The sequence below is a fragment of the Hydra vulgaris genome, chromosome 06, assembly GCF_038396675.1.
Source record: "Hydra vulgaris chromosome 06, alternate assembly HydraT2T_AEP".
NCBI classification, from domain to species: Eukaryota; Metazoa; Cnidaria; class Hydrozoa; order Anthoathecata; family Hydridae; genus Hydra; species Hydra vulgaris.
Window position 1 is genome coordinate 29,788,567 of NC_088925.1, and position 13,934 is coordinate 29,802,500.

Genomic DNA, 13,934 nt, shown 5'->3' on the forward strand with positions numbered 1-13,934 from the left:
TCTAATAATACCTTTGGATATAAAAGTAATTTGTAGCAAAATATAGCATGAAGTTCAAAAAAAGGTAACATATTCATAAAAAGCGTGTTAATGCTTTATATGTATATATTATCTTTTTTGTATATAGCATATTCTTATTTTCATTATTTGTTGTTATTTTTTAAAGCAAACTAGTTAAAACAACCAACAATTTTATAGTTTTAACTAAGATGTCATTATTCTTGATATTCAGTGCCAAATTTAGAGGTGTGGAGGCCTCGGTGCAACATAGGAGTGGAGGTCCCTCGGCCCCAAATTATTTCCAAATAAAATGGACAATTTTTTCAGTCAAGTTTTCATATAAATAGTTTATTGCAAAACCAAGTGTAGATTCTTTTATTATTTTCCAAATATATAAATATAATTGGAAATACGCTCGCCAGAGCGCTCGCAAGGCACGTGCCATTTAAGATACTGTACTGATTGCCCTATAGGAGTAAACAAATATAGATTGACAATTTCTGTTAAAATATAATAAACTCATGTTTGCACAAAGTACTGTAGGTAAAGATAAAAGCGAAAAAAAAATCAAAGAAAAAGTTGTTGACTAGTGTCAACTAGTCTGAATTGTGGATGCTGTAAGTCTCCATTGTGGACGCTCCTCTTTTGTGGAGGCCTCGGTTGTCCTTCCTAAATCTGTTCCTTTCAATATTATAAATAAAATGAAAACTCTGAAAGCTTCTATTATTAGTATGCGAAATGAATTCATGAAATACTTTTATTAACAATTTTTGTAATAAATAAAAAAATATAAGTTGTAATTTTTTTTTCAAAGGCCCACGTTTGTTTTATGCCAAAATTCAAACTGCCCTAAACAAATAAAATAGGTATTCAATAGATCTCGTTAAGAAGCTTTTCTTTATTTGTAAGTTTAAATACTTTCATTCTCCGTCTTCTTCTAAAAAATATAAAAATATTACTTATTGAAGTATATCCAAGTTTTTGTTATTTCAGCTATTTGAGATATTATTGATTTTCTGTTATTTAAAAATACATTTCCATTAATAAAATAGTAATAATAACTTTTCGAATTTATTTTTTATTATGTTGTTGTTTCAGTCTAATCATCCAGAAGTTATTTTGACTCATCAAATTGACGCTGTTAATATAAAACAAACTCCAAGCAACTACTGTCTACTTGCGTGGTTTATTTGTTTATGTTGCTGTTGGCCTCTTGGCCTTGTGTCAATTATTAAATCTAATGAGGTTAAAAAGATTATAAGTTATTTTTCTTCATAATAATATTTATAAAAAGTTAAATATAAGATTAATCATATAAAAGGTGCTCAAATGAATTTATTTTTAAGGTGGATAAGGCAATTTGAGAAGGAAACATGACGCGGGCTAAAAATGCTTCTGAATCTGCAAAATGTTTTTCCATTGCATCAATGGTTGGAGGAATAACTATCACCATATTAGTAATATATTTTAAACTTGTAATATGAAGTTATATTTTCTTTGGAATTAATAACTTTCAAAGTAAAATCTACTTTATTATTTGAATAAATATCAAATAAATATTGTTATGAATAAAAAACACTTTAGCCTCATTTTAACAAATATAATATTGAGTTATTTACTCTTTACTTTTCATAAATTTGATAAGCTCAACGTTTTTGATGCACACACAAGTAAATTATTTTGAGAACTTTTTTTTACTACTAGCAGATTACTTTTGTACTACTAGCAGATTACTAGTATTTTTTTTACTTACTAGCAGATTAATTTTATTTACAAGTCTTATTGTGCGCCAGAATTACTTGTTTATCAGGTTTAGTTGTTTTTGTATCAGATATACATGATTGTCATCAGAACTACTAGTTTATTTATCATATATGCTTATTTGTATATCAAAGCTATTTGCTTGTAAATCAGGTGTTTGTGAATCAGAACTGTTTGAATCTGCAAAAACAACTACTTGTTTGTGCATTAGAAACACTTGTTTGTGTATAAGAACTATTTGTTTGTGTATCAGAACTACTGTTTTGTTTATAAGGATTACATTTTTACTTATAAGAACTACTTTTTTGTGTATAAAAATTACTTGTTTGTGTAACATGTTACTTGTTTATTCATTATAATAACTTGTTTTTGTATCAAAGATACAAAAACAATTAGTTTTAATGTAAAAATAAGTAATTTTGAAAAGACTTTTTGTACACCAGAACTAGTTTGCGTAATAGATTTATTTTTTTTTTGCACCAAAACAATTTTTTATGCAAACTTCACGTTTATGTATCCTAATTTAGGACACAAAACGTGTCGTTTGCACAAAAGTTGTTTTAAGGCAAAAACAAATATATCTAGTACGCAAACTAGTTCTGATGTACATAAAAAGTGATGCGGAGTCCTGAGAGGAATAATCTCTCTTTTCTCCTGGTCTCTGGTGTCTTGGATTTCTAAAAATGTTTGACGACTTATAATATGTAATAAAAAAAATATTCGTGAAATTTAATGAATTGGAACCTATTTTTTAACCCGGATACCTGGAGTCCTTGCCGTCATTATACATAAGGACTTTGGGTTTAAAAACTGATTGTTCTTCTAACTTAAAAGTCTTAATTTTTTCACAAAAGTAGTCCATAAGCTTCTTTAAAGTTATGGAGCTCCTGGATACCAAAAACCAGGAAGAAATAATCTTTTTGTGACTTTCAAATCCAGAGTCCTTTGTTTGGATTCCGCATCCCTGATCTTTACTACTTATTTGTGCATCAGAACAGCTTGTTTGGGTATCAGCTAAGGGTGGTCTATTTTAAACTTTTTCTTAAAATATTAACTGGGATTTTTACCAGTGATAATACCTGATCTATCAAAATATCAAAATTTTTAAATTTAGGACAAATTTTACATCCCTCAAAAAATATTGGAAATTTGAGTAACGGATTGCGCATTTTTAAGATCTGTGCCCACTTGGAGTACTCAGATCAGGGGAAAACATTTATTTGATTCAATACATATTCCAGCTGTATAAACAGGTATACTGTCGCTAAAAAAGGCAGACTTTCCTCTTGTTAAAATTATTGGATTGTTGGTTTTTTCTTCAAAACTTTAAAATAAGGAAAGTTGCTATTAAATTTTGAATTTTTCAAAACGCACTTGGCAACTAATAAACAAAATTACTGAAAAAACTAAAAAAAAAGTCTCAATTTTTGCCCTCAGTTATTAAAGTAGATGATAATCCTTTTCTTGATAAAAAAAATTACTTCTGGATTTAATAAATATTTTGTATCTGTAGGACCAAACCTAGCCGAAAAAATTCCAAACCCTAAAAAATAATAAAGGCAACATATGACCCAGTAAACTCGTACCTAATTTTTTTTGATTTTTCTTTTGAATAGTTTGAAATTGCTTTTAAATTAAAGTCAAATAAAGCAGTTGGTCCAGATAATGTCAATGTAAATGTTAATATAAACTGTTTTGACGTTTTAAAATACATTCTTTTTCAAATTTTTAAATACTCCATTAATCCGGGAGTTTTTCCTAATAATTTAAAAATAGCAAAAATTATTCATTTATTTAAAGAAGGGGAAAAAACTAATGCAAAACACTATCATCCAATTTCCATCATCTCTGTTTTTTCTAAAATTTTAGAAATAATTTTGTACAACAGAATATACAATAACTTTTTATCAAACAAATTATTATATAACATGCAATATGGATTTTAAAAAAATTGTTCAACAGAGCATGCTATAATTCAGCTTACAAGAAGTATATCAGACTCATTTAACAACTCTAAGTTCACATTGGGAATATTTATTGATTTAGCGAAAGCATTTGATACCATTGATCATAAAATTCTTGCTAAAAAATTAAAGTATCATGATATAACAGGCAATGTTTTAAAATGGTTGAAAAGTTATTTAAGTAATCGTAAACGATTTGTTAACGCCAATTAAACATTTTCATCAAATTTGTTAAATATTACATGTGGAGTTCCTCAAGGATCCATATTAGGGCCTCTTCTTTTCCTTGTTTATATTAATGATTAATAGAAAGCCTCGTATTTAATAACAATTATACTTTTTGATGACTCTAATTTATTTATGTCACACAAAAGCATTCTTACTCTATTTCATTACGAGAACATTGAGTAAATCAAAATATCTGACTGGTTTAAGACTAACAAATTATCTCTTAACATTGACAAAACTAAATGGATTCTTTTCCATCCTCTTATCTTAAAAAACATAAACTGCCAATTAACATGCCTCAACTTGTTATTGACAATATACGAATTAAACAAGTAATAGTAACCAACTTTCTACGTGTTTGTATAGATGAAAATCTTACATGGAAAAATCACATTAAAAACTTATCAAGTAAAACTTCAAAAAGTATATGAATGTTGTACAAAGTAAGAAATGTTTTAAGTAAACATACTTTAGTACAATTACATCACTCATTTATTCACTGTTACATAAATTATGTAAGCATTGCTTGGGGTAGTACAAATAAAAATAAATTTAAACCTCTTTATTGTCAGCAGAAGCATGTAGCAAGTCTTATATATTTTTAAGACCGTTATACTCATGCCAAGCCTCTATTATTTGAAATGAAAGTTTTTTATATATATGAGCTTAATATTTTCAATATTCTTTGTTTTATGTTTAAATGTAAAACCAATTTTTTCTTTCCATAATTTGTATTCATCAAAAGATAAATACATTTTACGCAATGATAATTTTATTAAGCCGCCCATTTTTTAAACAAATTGTTTTAAATTTTGTATTAATTATTGCAGACCATTCTTATGGAATAAAATAGTTTTAGAAACTATTTTATTCCATAAGAGTAAAATATTCTCTAAGAAACTCTACTGAGGATTTTATTTATCAAAGTAACTACTTTTCTTTTAAACGAAAGTTTAAAGAACTCATTTTTACAATCGAATATTTAACAATATACTTTTGATATTTTTTAGTGTTCTTCCTTTTTACCTTCTATTTAAACATGAATTTATAAAAAGTTTATAATTATATATTCATTAACAACTCTAATATGTAATAATGTATCTTGTATTTATAACGGAATATTTTAAGTTTTTTACTTTTTTTTTTTACTAAATTTTAACACTAGCATTTCTAAGCGGTACTCGGCGACAAGACCGTCTAGTCTTCTACGAGTCCCCGCGTTCTTTTATTATTTAATAAAGATCATTATATATATTATTTTTATTATTATATGTTTGTATTTTAAATATTGTAACGAAATGCTTATTTAAAATGTAATAAAAAGAACAAACAAAAGATTAAAAAAAAATAAAGTAAAATTAGAGCTGTATTTCAAAAATATCTTTTTGAGAGAGAAAACGATCCCAGAGAAGGAACAAGACTGATTGAAAATCATATAGTTGGCAATATCGTCAAAAACTTTTGCTTACCTTTTTGTATTCCGAGAAGTCTTGCAGGAAGGACTGTGTTTGGCAACCGAATATGACGCAATGATAAAAATTCCTGAAAAGAGAAGACAAGAAAGAAAAGTAAAGCAAAAAACTACATCTATTTAATTGGAACTGAACAGTCTGTTTGATATATCACGTACAGACACTTACACATTGCTAATACACTCTGGTAACGACGAGTAACTTATTGACTGGGAATTCCTAAAAAACCAACCAAAGTTTCAACAAGTAAGCCTACTTGAGGAAAATGACTGGAGCAGACAAAGTCTTCGCTAAAAAAGAGCAACAATGATACATTAAACTACAATATTACGAAAGACAAATTAAGTATTGTTTCATATTAAGAAACAGCAACTCAAAAACCTTGAATTTTACTCAACCATTACTGATGATAATGAAGGCAACATTGGCGCTGAATTTTCTTCAGATGTAACGGAAGAAGATGAGGGAGATTAAAAATTTTCATTGAAAGAGAAAAAAAACATCTTTTCAAATCTGCGATAACAAGTTTTTGTTGTAAAAAGTAAGTTGTAAAACGAGTCTCAAAATTAATAAGGCGTGCAACATGTTGACGATACAGAGGTTCAAGTTTTAGTTGAACTACCCACGCAATATTTGCGTAGTTTAAATGGCGATGAATAAACGAATGTCAGAGTTGAATCAAATTATACTTATTTAGAATGCTTCTTGCTTTGAATAATATTCAAATACTCTTTGATATTTTACCGCACAAATTTTCGATTTGTTTTTTCCAAGAAAGATTTTCATCGATATAAATACACAAGAAATTTGTGAAGCTTACTTTTTTTATTAGTATGTCTATAAAAAGATAAGATATGCTCTTTCGGCAGTAGCTGTTTTATTGCAGTGGCGGATTAAGACTTTTCGGGGCCCGGGGCTATTTAAAAGAAGGAGGCCCGTTCCACTAACAACGACAAAAATGAGTAAAACAAAGACTTTCTTGAAAACGCTATCACTGGTATTTATTTATAAACAAATTTTATAATTATTTTATTGAATTAAAATAAGTGATTTTTTTCTGCTTTTCTTCCCCGCAAACTCTGCAATCACATCGCTGAAATCCAAAGTTTCTAATAATTTTGACTTAATAATTAATCTTGCTCTATTACTTATACGACTATGGACCATTGTTGATCGGTGCATGTTCTTAACTCTTTTAAGCGTAGAGAATGATCTCTCAGCCTCGCAATTTGTTTTGGGAATAGTTAGAAACAAGCGATATGCTATATAAACATTTAGAAATATGTCAATAATATCGGTTTCAACAATCCAATTTAAAACATGCAGAGGAACCAATGTGTTTTCAGTCTCAGATTTATCTTTTTTATGCGAAAAAAAAACCGGATGCGCTTAAAGAACTTGGTTTTCTCCGTTGCTCAATTTTTTAATTACCTTTCTTTTGTTCTTATCCGAATAGTCTTTTTCAATAAACGAGCTAAGTTTTTTTGATTCATTCTCAAATCTTGTAAAGTCGTTTCGTAAGTTTTTTACAAAGTCAATTAGTGAAAGTAACATACTGCTTGCTGTATGCAAATCTAATTAAACTTTTTGAAGAAATTTGCTAACTGCATTAAACCTCTTAAGTATGTGATGCCAAAGTACAGCCATGAATGCAAACTCTAGCTTAGTGATCTTATTTGATAAACACAAAGCTTCATGACGAGTATCAGATTTTTCTTCTGTATCCTCAGCTATATGACATAGCGCTGCATGAATCCCATCAAAATTTTCTACTAAACTTTTTGAAGCATCTGACCTACATGACCATCGTGTATCTGATAGGCGCTTGAGTGTAGCATGATTTTCTTTCAATAAATCCCATCTATGTGTTGAAGCTACAAAAAATGAATACAAACTCTGGAGAACGCCAAAATAGTTGATAGAATTGATGCACTTACTGACACTGCACTGCCCTACTAAATTTAAAGAATGCCCAACGCAGGGGATATAAAAAGCTAATTCACTCCGCTCTTTTAAACGTGCTTGTAATCCAGAATATTTTCCAGACATATTGCTTGCATTATCGTACGCCTGTCCCCGACAATTGGTTATATCAATATCATATCTTTCCAGTAGATCTAAAATGTCAGTAATCAAAGATTTACCGTCGTGGCTTTTAATTTGTAGAAAACAAAAAAATCGTTCATACACGTGGCCATTTAGATAATAACGAAATATCACAGAAATTTGATCCACGTGAGAAATATCAGGAGTCGAATCTACGATAATTCCCCAGTATTTTGCTTTTTTTATTTTGGTAATAATGTGCGTTAAAACCTTTTGAGACATAATATCAATTAGCTCTTCACAAATAGTTTTTGACAAATAATTTACATTACCTTTACCTTTATTTGCAAAAGTGTCAATGTGTTGCTTTAAAACTGGATCAAATTGAGTCAACAGTTCTAACATGCCTAAGTAATTTCCGTTAATTGACGATCCTATAACTTCATTATGGCCTCGAAATGCTAAACCTCTTCCGGCTAAAAAACGAATAACCGCTACTATTCTATTTAAGATTGCAGACCAATAATTAAATTTCCTTTTAATCTGGCTTACCATATATTCATCAACATGAGTATTTTTTTTTTATGAATTCTATCCACTTAATCATACATTGAATATGTTCCTTGCTGTTTTCGTGGCCGAAAATAGTTTGTTTAGCTTTTTTCCAATTGTAAAAGCCACTTTTGACAAATACGTTGTCGTAATCGGTTGAAAACAACTTGCAACATAACAAAATACACATCCAGTGGATTCAGAAAACATTAACCATTTTCGGTCACACTTTTCGCCATTATTCATCACTTTTTGAAAATAATTAACCGAATAATATCTGTACTGGTTATTGAACATCCGCTTCGAAGATTCGAAATTAGAGTCTTTATTTTGAAAAAAAGCATACCCCTTGTTTAAATACTTCATACGTTCATTTTCCTTTAATTGTAATGGCCATAAAGCAGGGTCTTCGCGTAGAATGGTATCTAGGAAAAAAATCATGATAAATAAGCCTAATAAAAAAATAATAAGTGACAATTTATAGAATAAAAATATTAACTGCCTAAAGAGTAAATTGTTTGTTTAGCAGATGTTAGAGGTGTCACTAAAGATAGTAAAAGTTGTCAAGCTCATTATTATGCATTGTAGATTCAACACTTTCAACTTCTTGAATTTCATTTGAAGGACCTTGGCAGGCTCCCTCATTTTCCGTGTTATTTTTTTCATCTTTTCTTTCATTGTTTTTATTATTATCTACAGTTTGTGGAAATTGCATATTAGTTTGGTTTGATGAAAAAAAATTTGTCATTTTCGGAAGTTTAGCTACCATTTCCTCTCTCTCTTTCTTTAATCTTCTTTTAGAAGCTGCGCTTTCATATTTTCTTAGCATTTTAATTATAACTGTATAACCTGAAAAGTGTTAAACTGTTCCTTTTTTCTCTTTCACGAATTTAGCGCTTCAGCTATTAAATGCATTCACACAAGAACTCTTTTGTGCGGAAGTACAAAAGAATTGTAGAATTGCAATCGTTAATGCATTTTCAATAACAATACAATTATTCAAGTCATTAATAATTTTCCGAAGGGAATTGTTTTTGTAGCAATTTGTACAAATGTTACATTCAATTATTGCTATAAGGCGCTGCTACCAATCTAGTAATTTTTTTTTTGTAGAAGTAGTTGCGCTCCTTCGTTGTCAAAGACCGGAAAAAATATATAATGCAGCGTTTTTGTTGACAGTTTTTTATTTTAGTGCTTTTGTTTTCAGACAATTTAGTAAATTTAACTTTGGCTCTTTTAAGTTAATAAAAGATTTAATTTTCAGAGTTAATAAAAAATTATTTACTTTGAATCGGGGCCCCTAAAATTGTAGGGCCCAGGGCTATAGCCCCCCCCCCCCCTAGCCCCTACACCCCCTCCTTGATCCGCCACTGGTTTTTTGTTGTTGGGATGGAAAAGAATTTATTTGGTTTTATCAATATACAGAGGTAATTTATTTATTTTAAACTAATCAGAGGTTTTAACTAGTTCGTTGTTCATGCTTGCAAATAGAGATTTAATGTTTTATCGGATAAAAACAGGTTGGTGTCATCTGCAAACATGATTGTCATTAAGTTTGAGGCTTTATAAAGATTGTTTATGTAAATAAGGAAATGCAGTGGTCCCAGTATTGACTCTTAAGGAACTCCACATTTAATATCAAGAAATTTACTCTTCCGTTTAGAATAAACGTAGACAAATTCCTTGCGATTTCTTAGATAATTTTTAACTCACTTTAAAACACTGCCAGTTATTCCATAGTATAATGATTTGTTAAGAAGAATTTCATGATCAATTGTATCAAAAGCTTTTGCTAATCTATTACAACTCCCAAAGTGAATTGAGAATTCTCAAAGGATTTAGCTATACTTTTTGTAAGCTGAATAACTACATGTTCAGTAGAGTTATTTTTTTGAACTCATGTTGGTTGTTATATATTTGATTATTTTTAGTTAGATGACTATAGGTTCTGTTATAAACAATTTTTTCTTAAACTTTTGAAAGTACAGAGAGAATGGATATGGGACGATAATTGCTTACATTAGTTTAATTTACTTCACTTTTATTAAAACCAATTTTTAAATCTATCAGACTTTTTCGAACAGCATCTTTAAGTTTTAATAAAGTGTCAATATCATTGTGGTCTACTTCAAAATTTTTAAGTTCAATTTTCTAATAATCAGAATCAACATTAAGTAATACATTACCATCATGTTCATTAACATCTTGTACATCTGCTGAACTAATATTATTAAGTACTTTTATGATTGCCAACTGTAGGTCATCTACGGTACATAACTGATGAGTTTTATTAAGTAACTTTAGTTCTCTTGTTAATGGCAGCTCCGTCTGATGTTTTGCACACGATGTTTGACAAAGCTATATTAAATTCTAAAAGCTTCTTTTTAATTAGTTCTGTGCATACCTCAGCAGGTGCGGATCCATGAATCCGAGTCAATCCAGCATTCCAAAAATTACCGTCATTTCCATGAGTAATAATATTTATATACCGGCGGTTTTTATTTGATGTCCATTCATTTGTAGTAAGGCTATTAACTTTTTTATTGAGCTTATTCTGCGAAATTTCCTTTACAACTTCTTCCTTATTTTATTGGCATAATCCACTACTTTTTTGTTAAAAGTTTTGGGTTATTTTAGTAACTCTATGAACCCTTTTGTTTTTAATAACATCTTTAAATCTTCAAATGTACAAAATTTATTGAAAGGAATGCCATCTTGTGCAATCATTCTTAAAAGTACAGCTTCAAGAGATTTGTCTCTTTTTTTAATAAAAGAATAAACTTTCAATGCCATTGCAACTGCCGGTTCTTCTGAATGAGGCTTGGCTTAAAATTGAAGAGAAGTTAAAAAAGTTCCCAAACTTTTATTCCCGAAGGAATAAAAGTTTCCAAGGTTCACTTTATGCATACATATTATGGATATAAACATTAATGTTTGCTATTTATTTAAATGCTGGGATACAATATCCTTTCATTGTTATAATCATTGTTACGGTTTATACCTTAGTAAATACTAAGGATCATTTTCTCTTTCAGCAAATACTACACCATATAAATTATAATAAATTATAAATAATACTACGCCATATAAATTACAAAATACTACACCATATAAATTATGGTGTAGTATTTGCTATAAGAGAAGATGATCAGATGGATGTGTGGTGTGACTCTAGCAAGACAAGAAAAGGAGGCATAATCTTAGACAGATTAAAAAAAGCGTTGTATCGAACAACGATTGTTAGAAAAGATTAAATTAATTTAGGTATCAGCATGTAGAGAGGTAGTAGCTTCAGTAAAAAATAATGTTAGAAGTAAGAAAACTTGAAGAGAGTGCCTTACATATTGTATGAATGAGCTTTAGTTAAGAAAACAGAGAAACAGCATAAAAGAGGAAGGCTAAAGCCTGATGATGATGATAATGATGATGATGATCAGTAAAAAAGTTTTGTTAATCAGCCTTGCACCCTTTTTTTAGTCTGGTGTAGATGTTACATTGTGTCTCTTGCTTTAAGTTATGAAAGCTAAATCTTCTTGATTCTACTTCTTGGTTTTTGCTTGTACCTTCTTGTTAGTTACTATGCAACTTTTTTTTTAACTCCTAATGTAGGTGTAGCTCTAAATTTCAGTTTAATGTGTTAGAGGCAGGCTGGTAATAAAATTTTCTGAAACTCTGTAAAACTATACGGTAGCTCTCTGATTTTTATGTGCTTTTATAATAGCACCTCTTTACTCAATCACCTTTCTCTTTGTTCTTTATCATTCTCCTCTCAAGACTGCACACTTTTCCATTATATTTCTAATCAAATTGACTGTGTCCTTTCTCTTTATTCATTATTAGACTATTGTTATTATTGGTGGCTTAAATGCTAATCACAATTATTTGCTTATCACAATTATTTGAATTACTTTCAGAGAAAAAGTTCAAATCAGGGTCAGTGGTATCAACTGACCCTGCTTTGAACTTTTCCTCTGAAAGTTGAACTTGTGGATTTCATTACGTTAAAATTCTAATTTCAAATGTTTTTGTGTCTTTTTGGTCCTACGCACAGTGGGCCAGTAGGTGGACAAAATGGGAAAAATTTTAGTTGTCTAATCTTAAAAGCTTATACAATTTTAGTATCTATATATATATATTTGGAGAAATATATTGGTAATTTATTTTTATTAAATCCCTTATTTACCAGGACTCTGAGCATTTAAATATTGAAATTAAAAAAAAATAAAAATATATATATAAAATAGTAATTTTGGTGACATTGTGTGATATTTTAATTACACCTACGTTTTTAAAACAAAAAATTAGTACATGTTATTTTAGAGTATTTAGAGATAAGAAAAACAATTGTGTAAAACAAAATTTGTCATTGCATGTTATCAAAGTTATACTTTGAAAATCACAGACTAAAAAAAAAATCCTTGAGAAATTTATTTTTTGCCGCACTATGACTAATAATTACCACACCGTGTGCTGTCTTATATTTATTTGAACTATATGATGCTTCAATCGAGTTTCCATTGATTGCTCGTCCCCTTAAGTCCCCGTTCAAATTTTATTTATGTTTTAACTTGGTTGCTATGGTAGTTAATTTTGCATAGCAACAATCCATTTTTTACATTAACGTTGTTTTTACAGTATTTTATTTGCGCTAAGTACACAATATTGGGCGTATGAAAAGAAAGTCAAGTAAAGCCAGCAAATACCTAAAAAAAAATTTTTTTAAATTACAATTTTTAATAACAAAAGTATTATTTGCATTTTATTGTTAGTAGAATTAGGATAACAATATAACAAAAAATATAAAGAATAAAAAAATAGCTATAACAGCCTAGGTCTATCAACACAAAACATAGTAACAATAGCGCATAGCATAAAATATTTGTAAGCACACATTACTGTGTCTCCAGAGTAATTAAAAAAGAAAAGATTATAAAAAGGCTAGACAACACAATGTAGTAACACTGGCAAATAACACCACAACCAAATAAGATATTTTATTAACGAAAATACTTGGACTAAAAAGATTTTATTTATTAAAATATTTGAACAATCAAAGGACAACCATAATTAAACAATTTGAACAATTATACTATAAAATAGCAAGCAACTCGTAAAATATTTCTTATAAATGGTCATTATCATTTGTGGTACTAAGAAATACGTAAGAGCTCAGCAGTTACATAAGTTTTATTAATTTTCCCTCTCATCTCAGAGAGAGGGAGAGAAAGAAAGTGTTTCCAAAGCAGCATGTTGAAAAAAGTAAAAACACACGCAATAAATAGTAATAACTGGTTTTATTATGTTATCAGTAAACATAGTTATTTTCACCTTGATTTAATTTCCAGCATTTCTTAAACTCTAGCTTCTCTCTAACTGTTGACTAATGATTAATAGAGTAAATTTCACATCATATTAAATTTACAAAATTAAAACCATGTTTCAACAGTAGGCAAACTAATCAAGTTATGACAAAGGCAACTAAAAAAAAATTATGTTTTAAAATAATAAAAATATAAAAAATTTAAAATCATTTAAATTTAAAACTGTTATTAATTGTTACTATAAATAGAAAAATTCATACTTTGCTTTCTTCTAAATTGTTTAAAGTAAAATCAAATTAACAGACATTAACACTGCTTGACACTGAATTCTGGCAAGTCAGTTTTCTTAAATTTCAACAACGATTATTTCCATCTATCTCTTACACTTGACAACAACTATTTTCAAATTGCCTATTAGCATTTACATTAATAGCATTTACATTAATAACTTCTTTGAGCCTAATATTATCCACTTTAATTTAACTGTTATCATTAAACATATTAACAGTAATATTAATATTGTTACAACTTAATAATAAAAATAATGTAAAAGAACCTTACAAATTGAGATCTTTTCAAATCAAAGACTA

General features: G+C 28.8%; 1 protein-coding gene across 1 annotated transcript; it reads right to left on the reverse strand.

Moving 5' to 3' along the window:
• Positions 1-7,003: 7,003 nt before the first annotated feature.
• On the reverse strand, positions 7,004-8,026 carry LOC136081316 (zinc finger MYM-type protein 1-like). The gene has a single exon (XM_065798625.1). The coding sequence runs from the start codon at positions 8,024-8,026 to the stop codon at positions 7,004-7,006; it is 1,023 nt and encodes a 340-aa protein (XP_065654697.1).
• Between the last annotated feature and the right edge of the window lie 5,908 nt (positions 8,027-13,934).

Excerpts from the sequence above, each read along its gene's own strand:
- LOC136081316 (XM_065798625.1), bottom strand. The coding sequence starts at position 8,026 with ATGGTAAGCCAGATTAAAAGGAAATTTAATTATTGGTCTGCAATCTTA.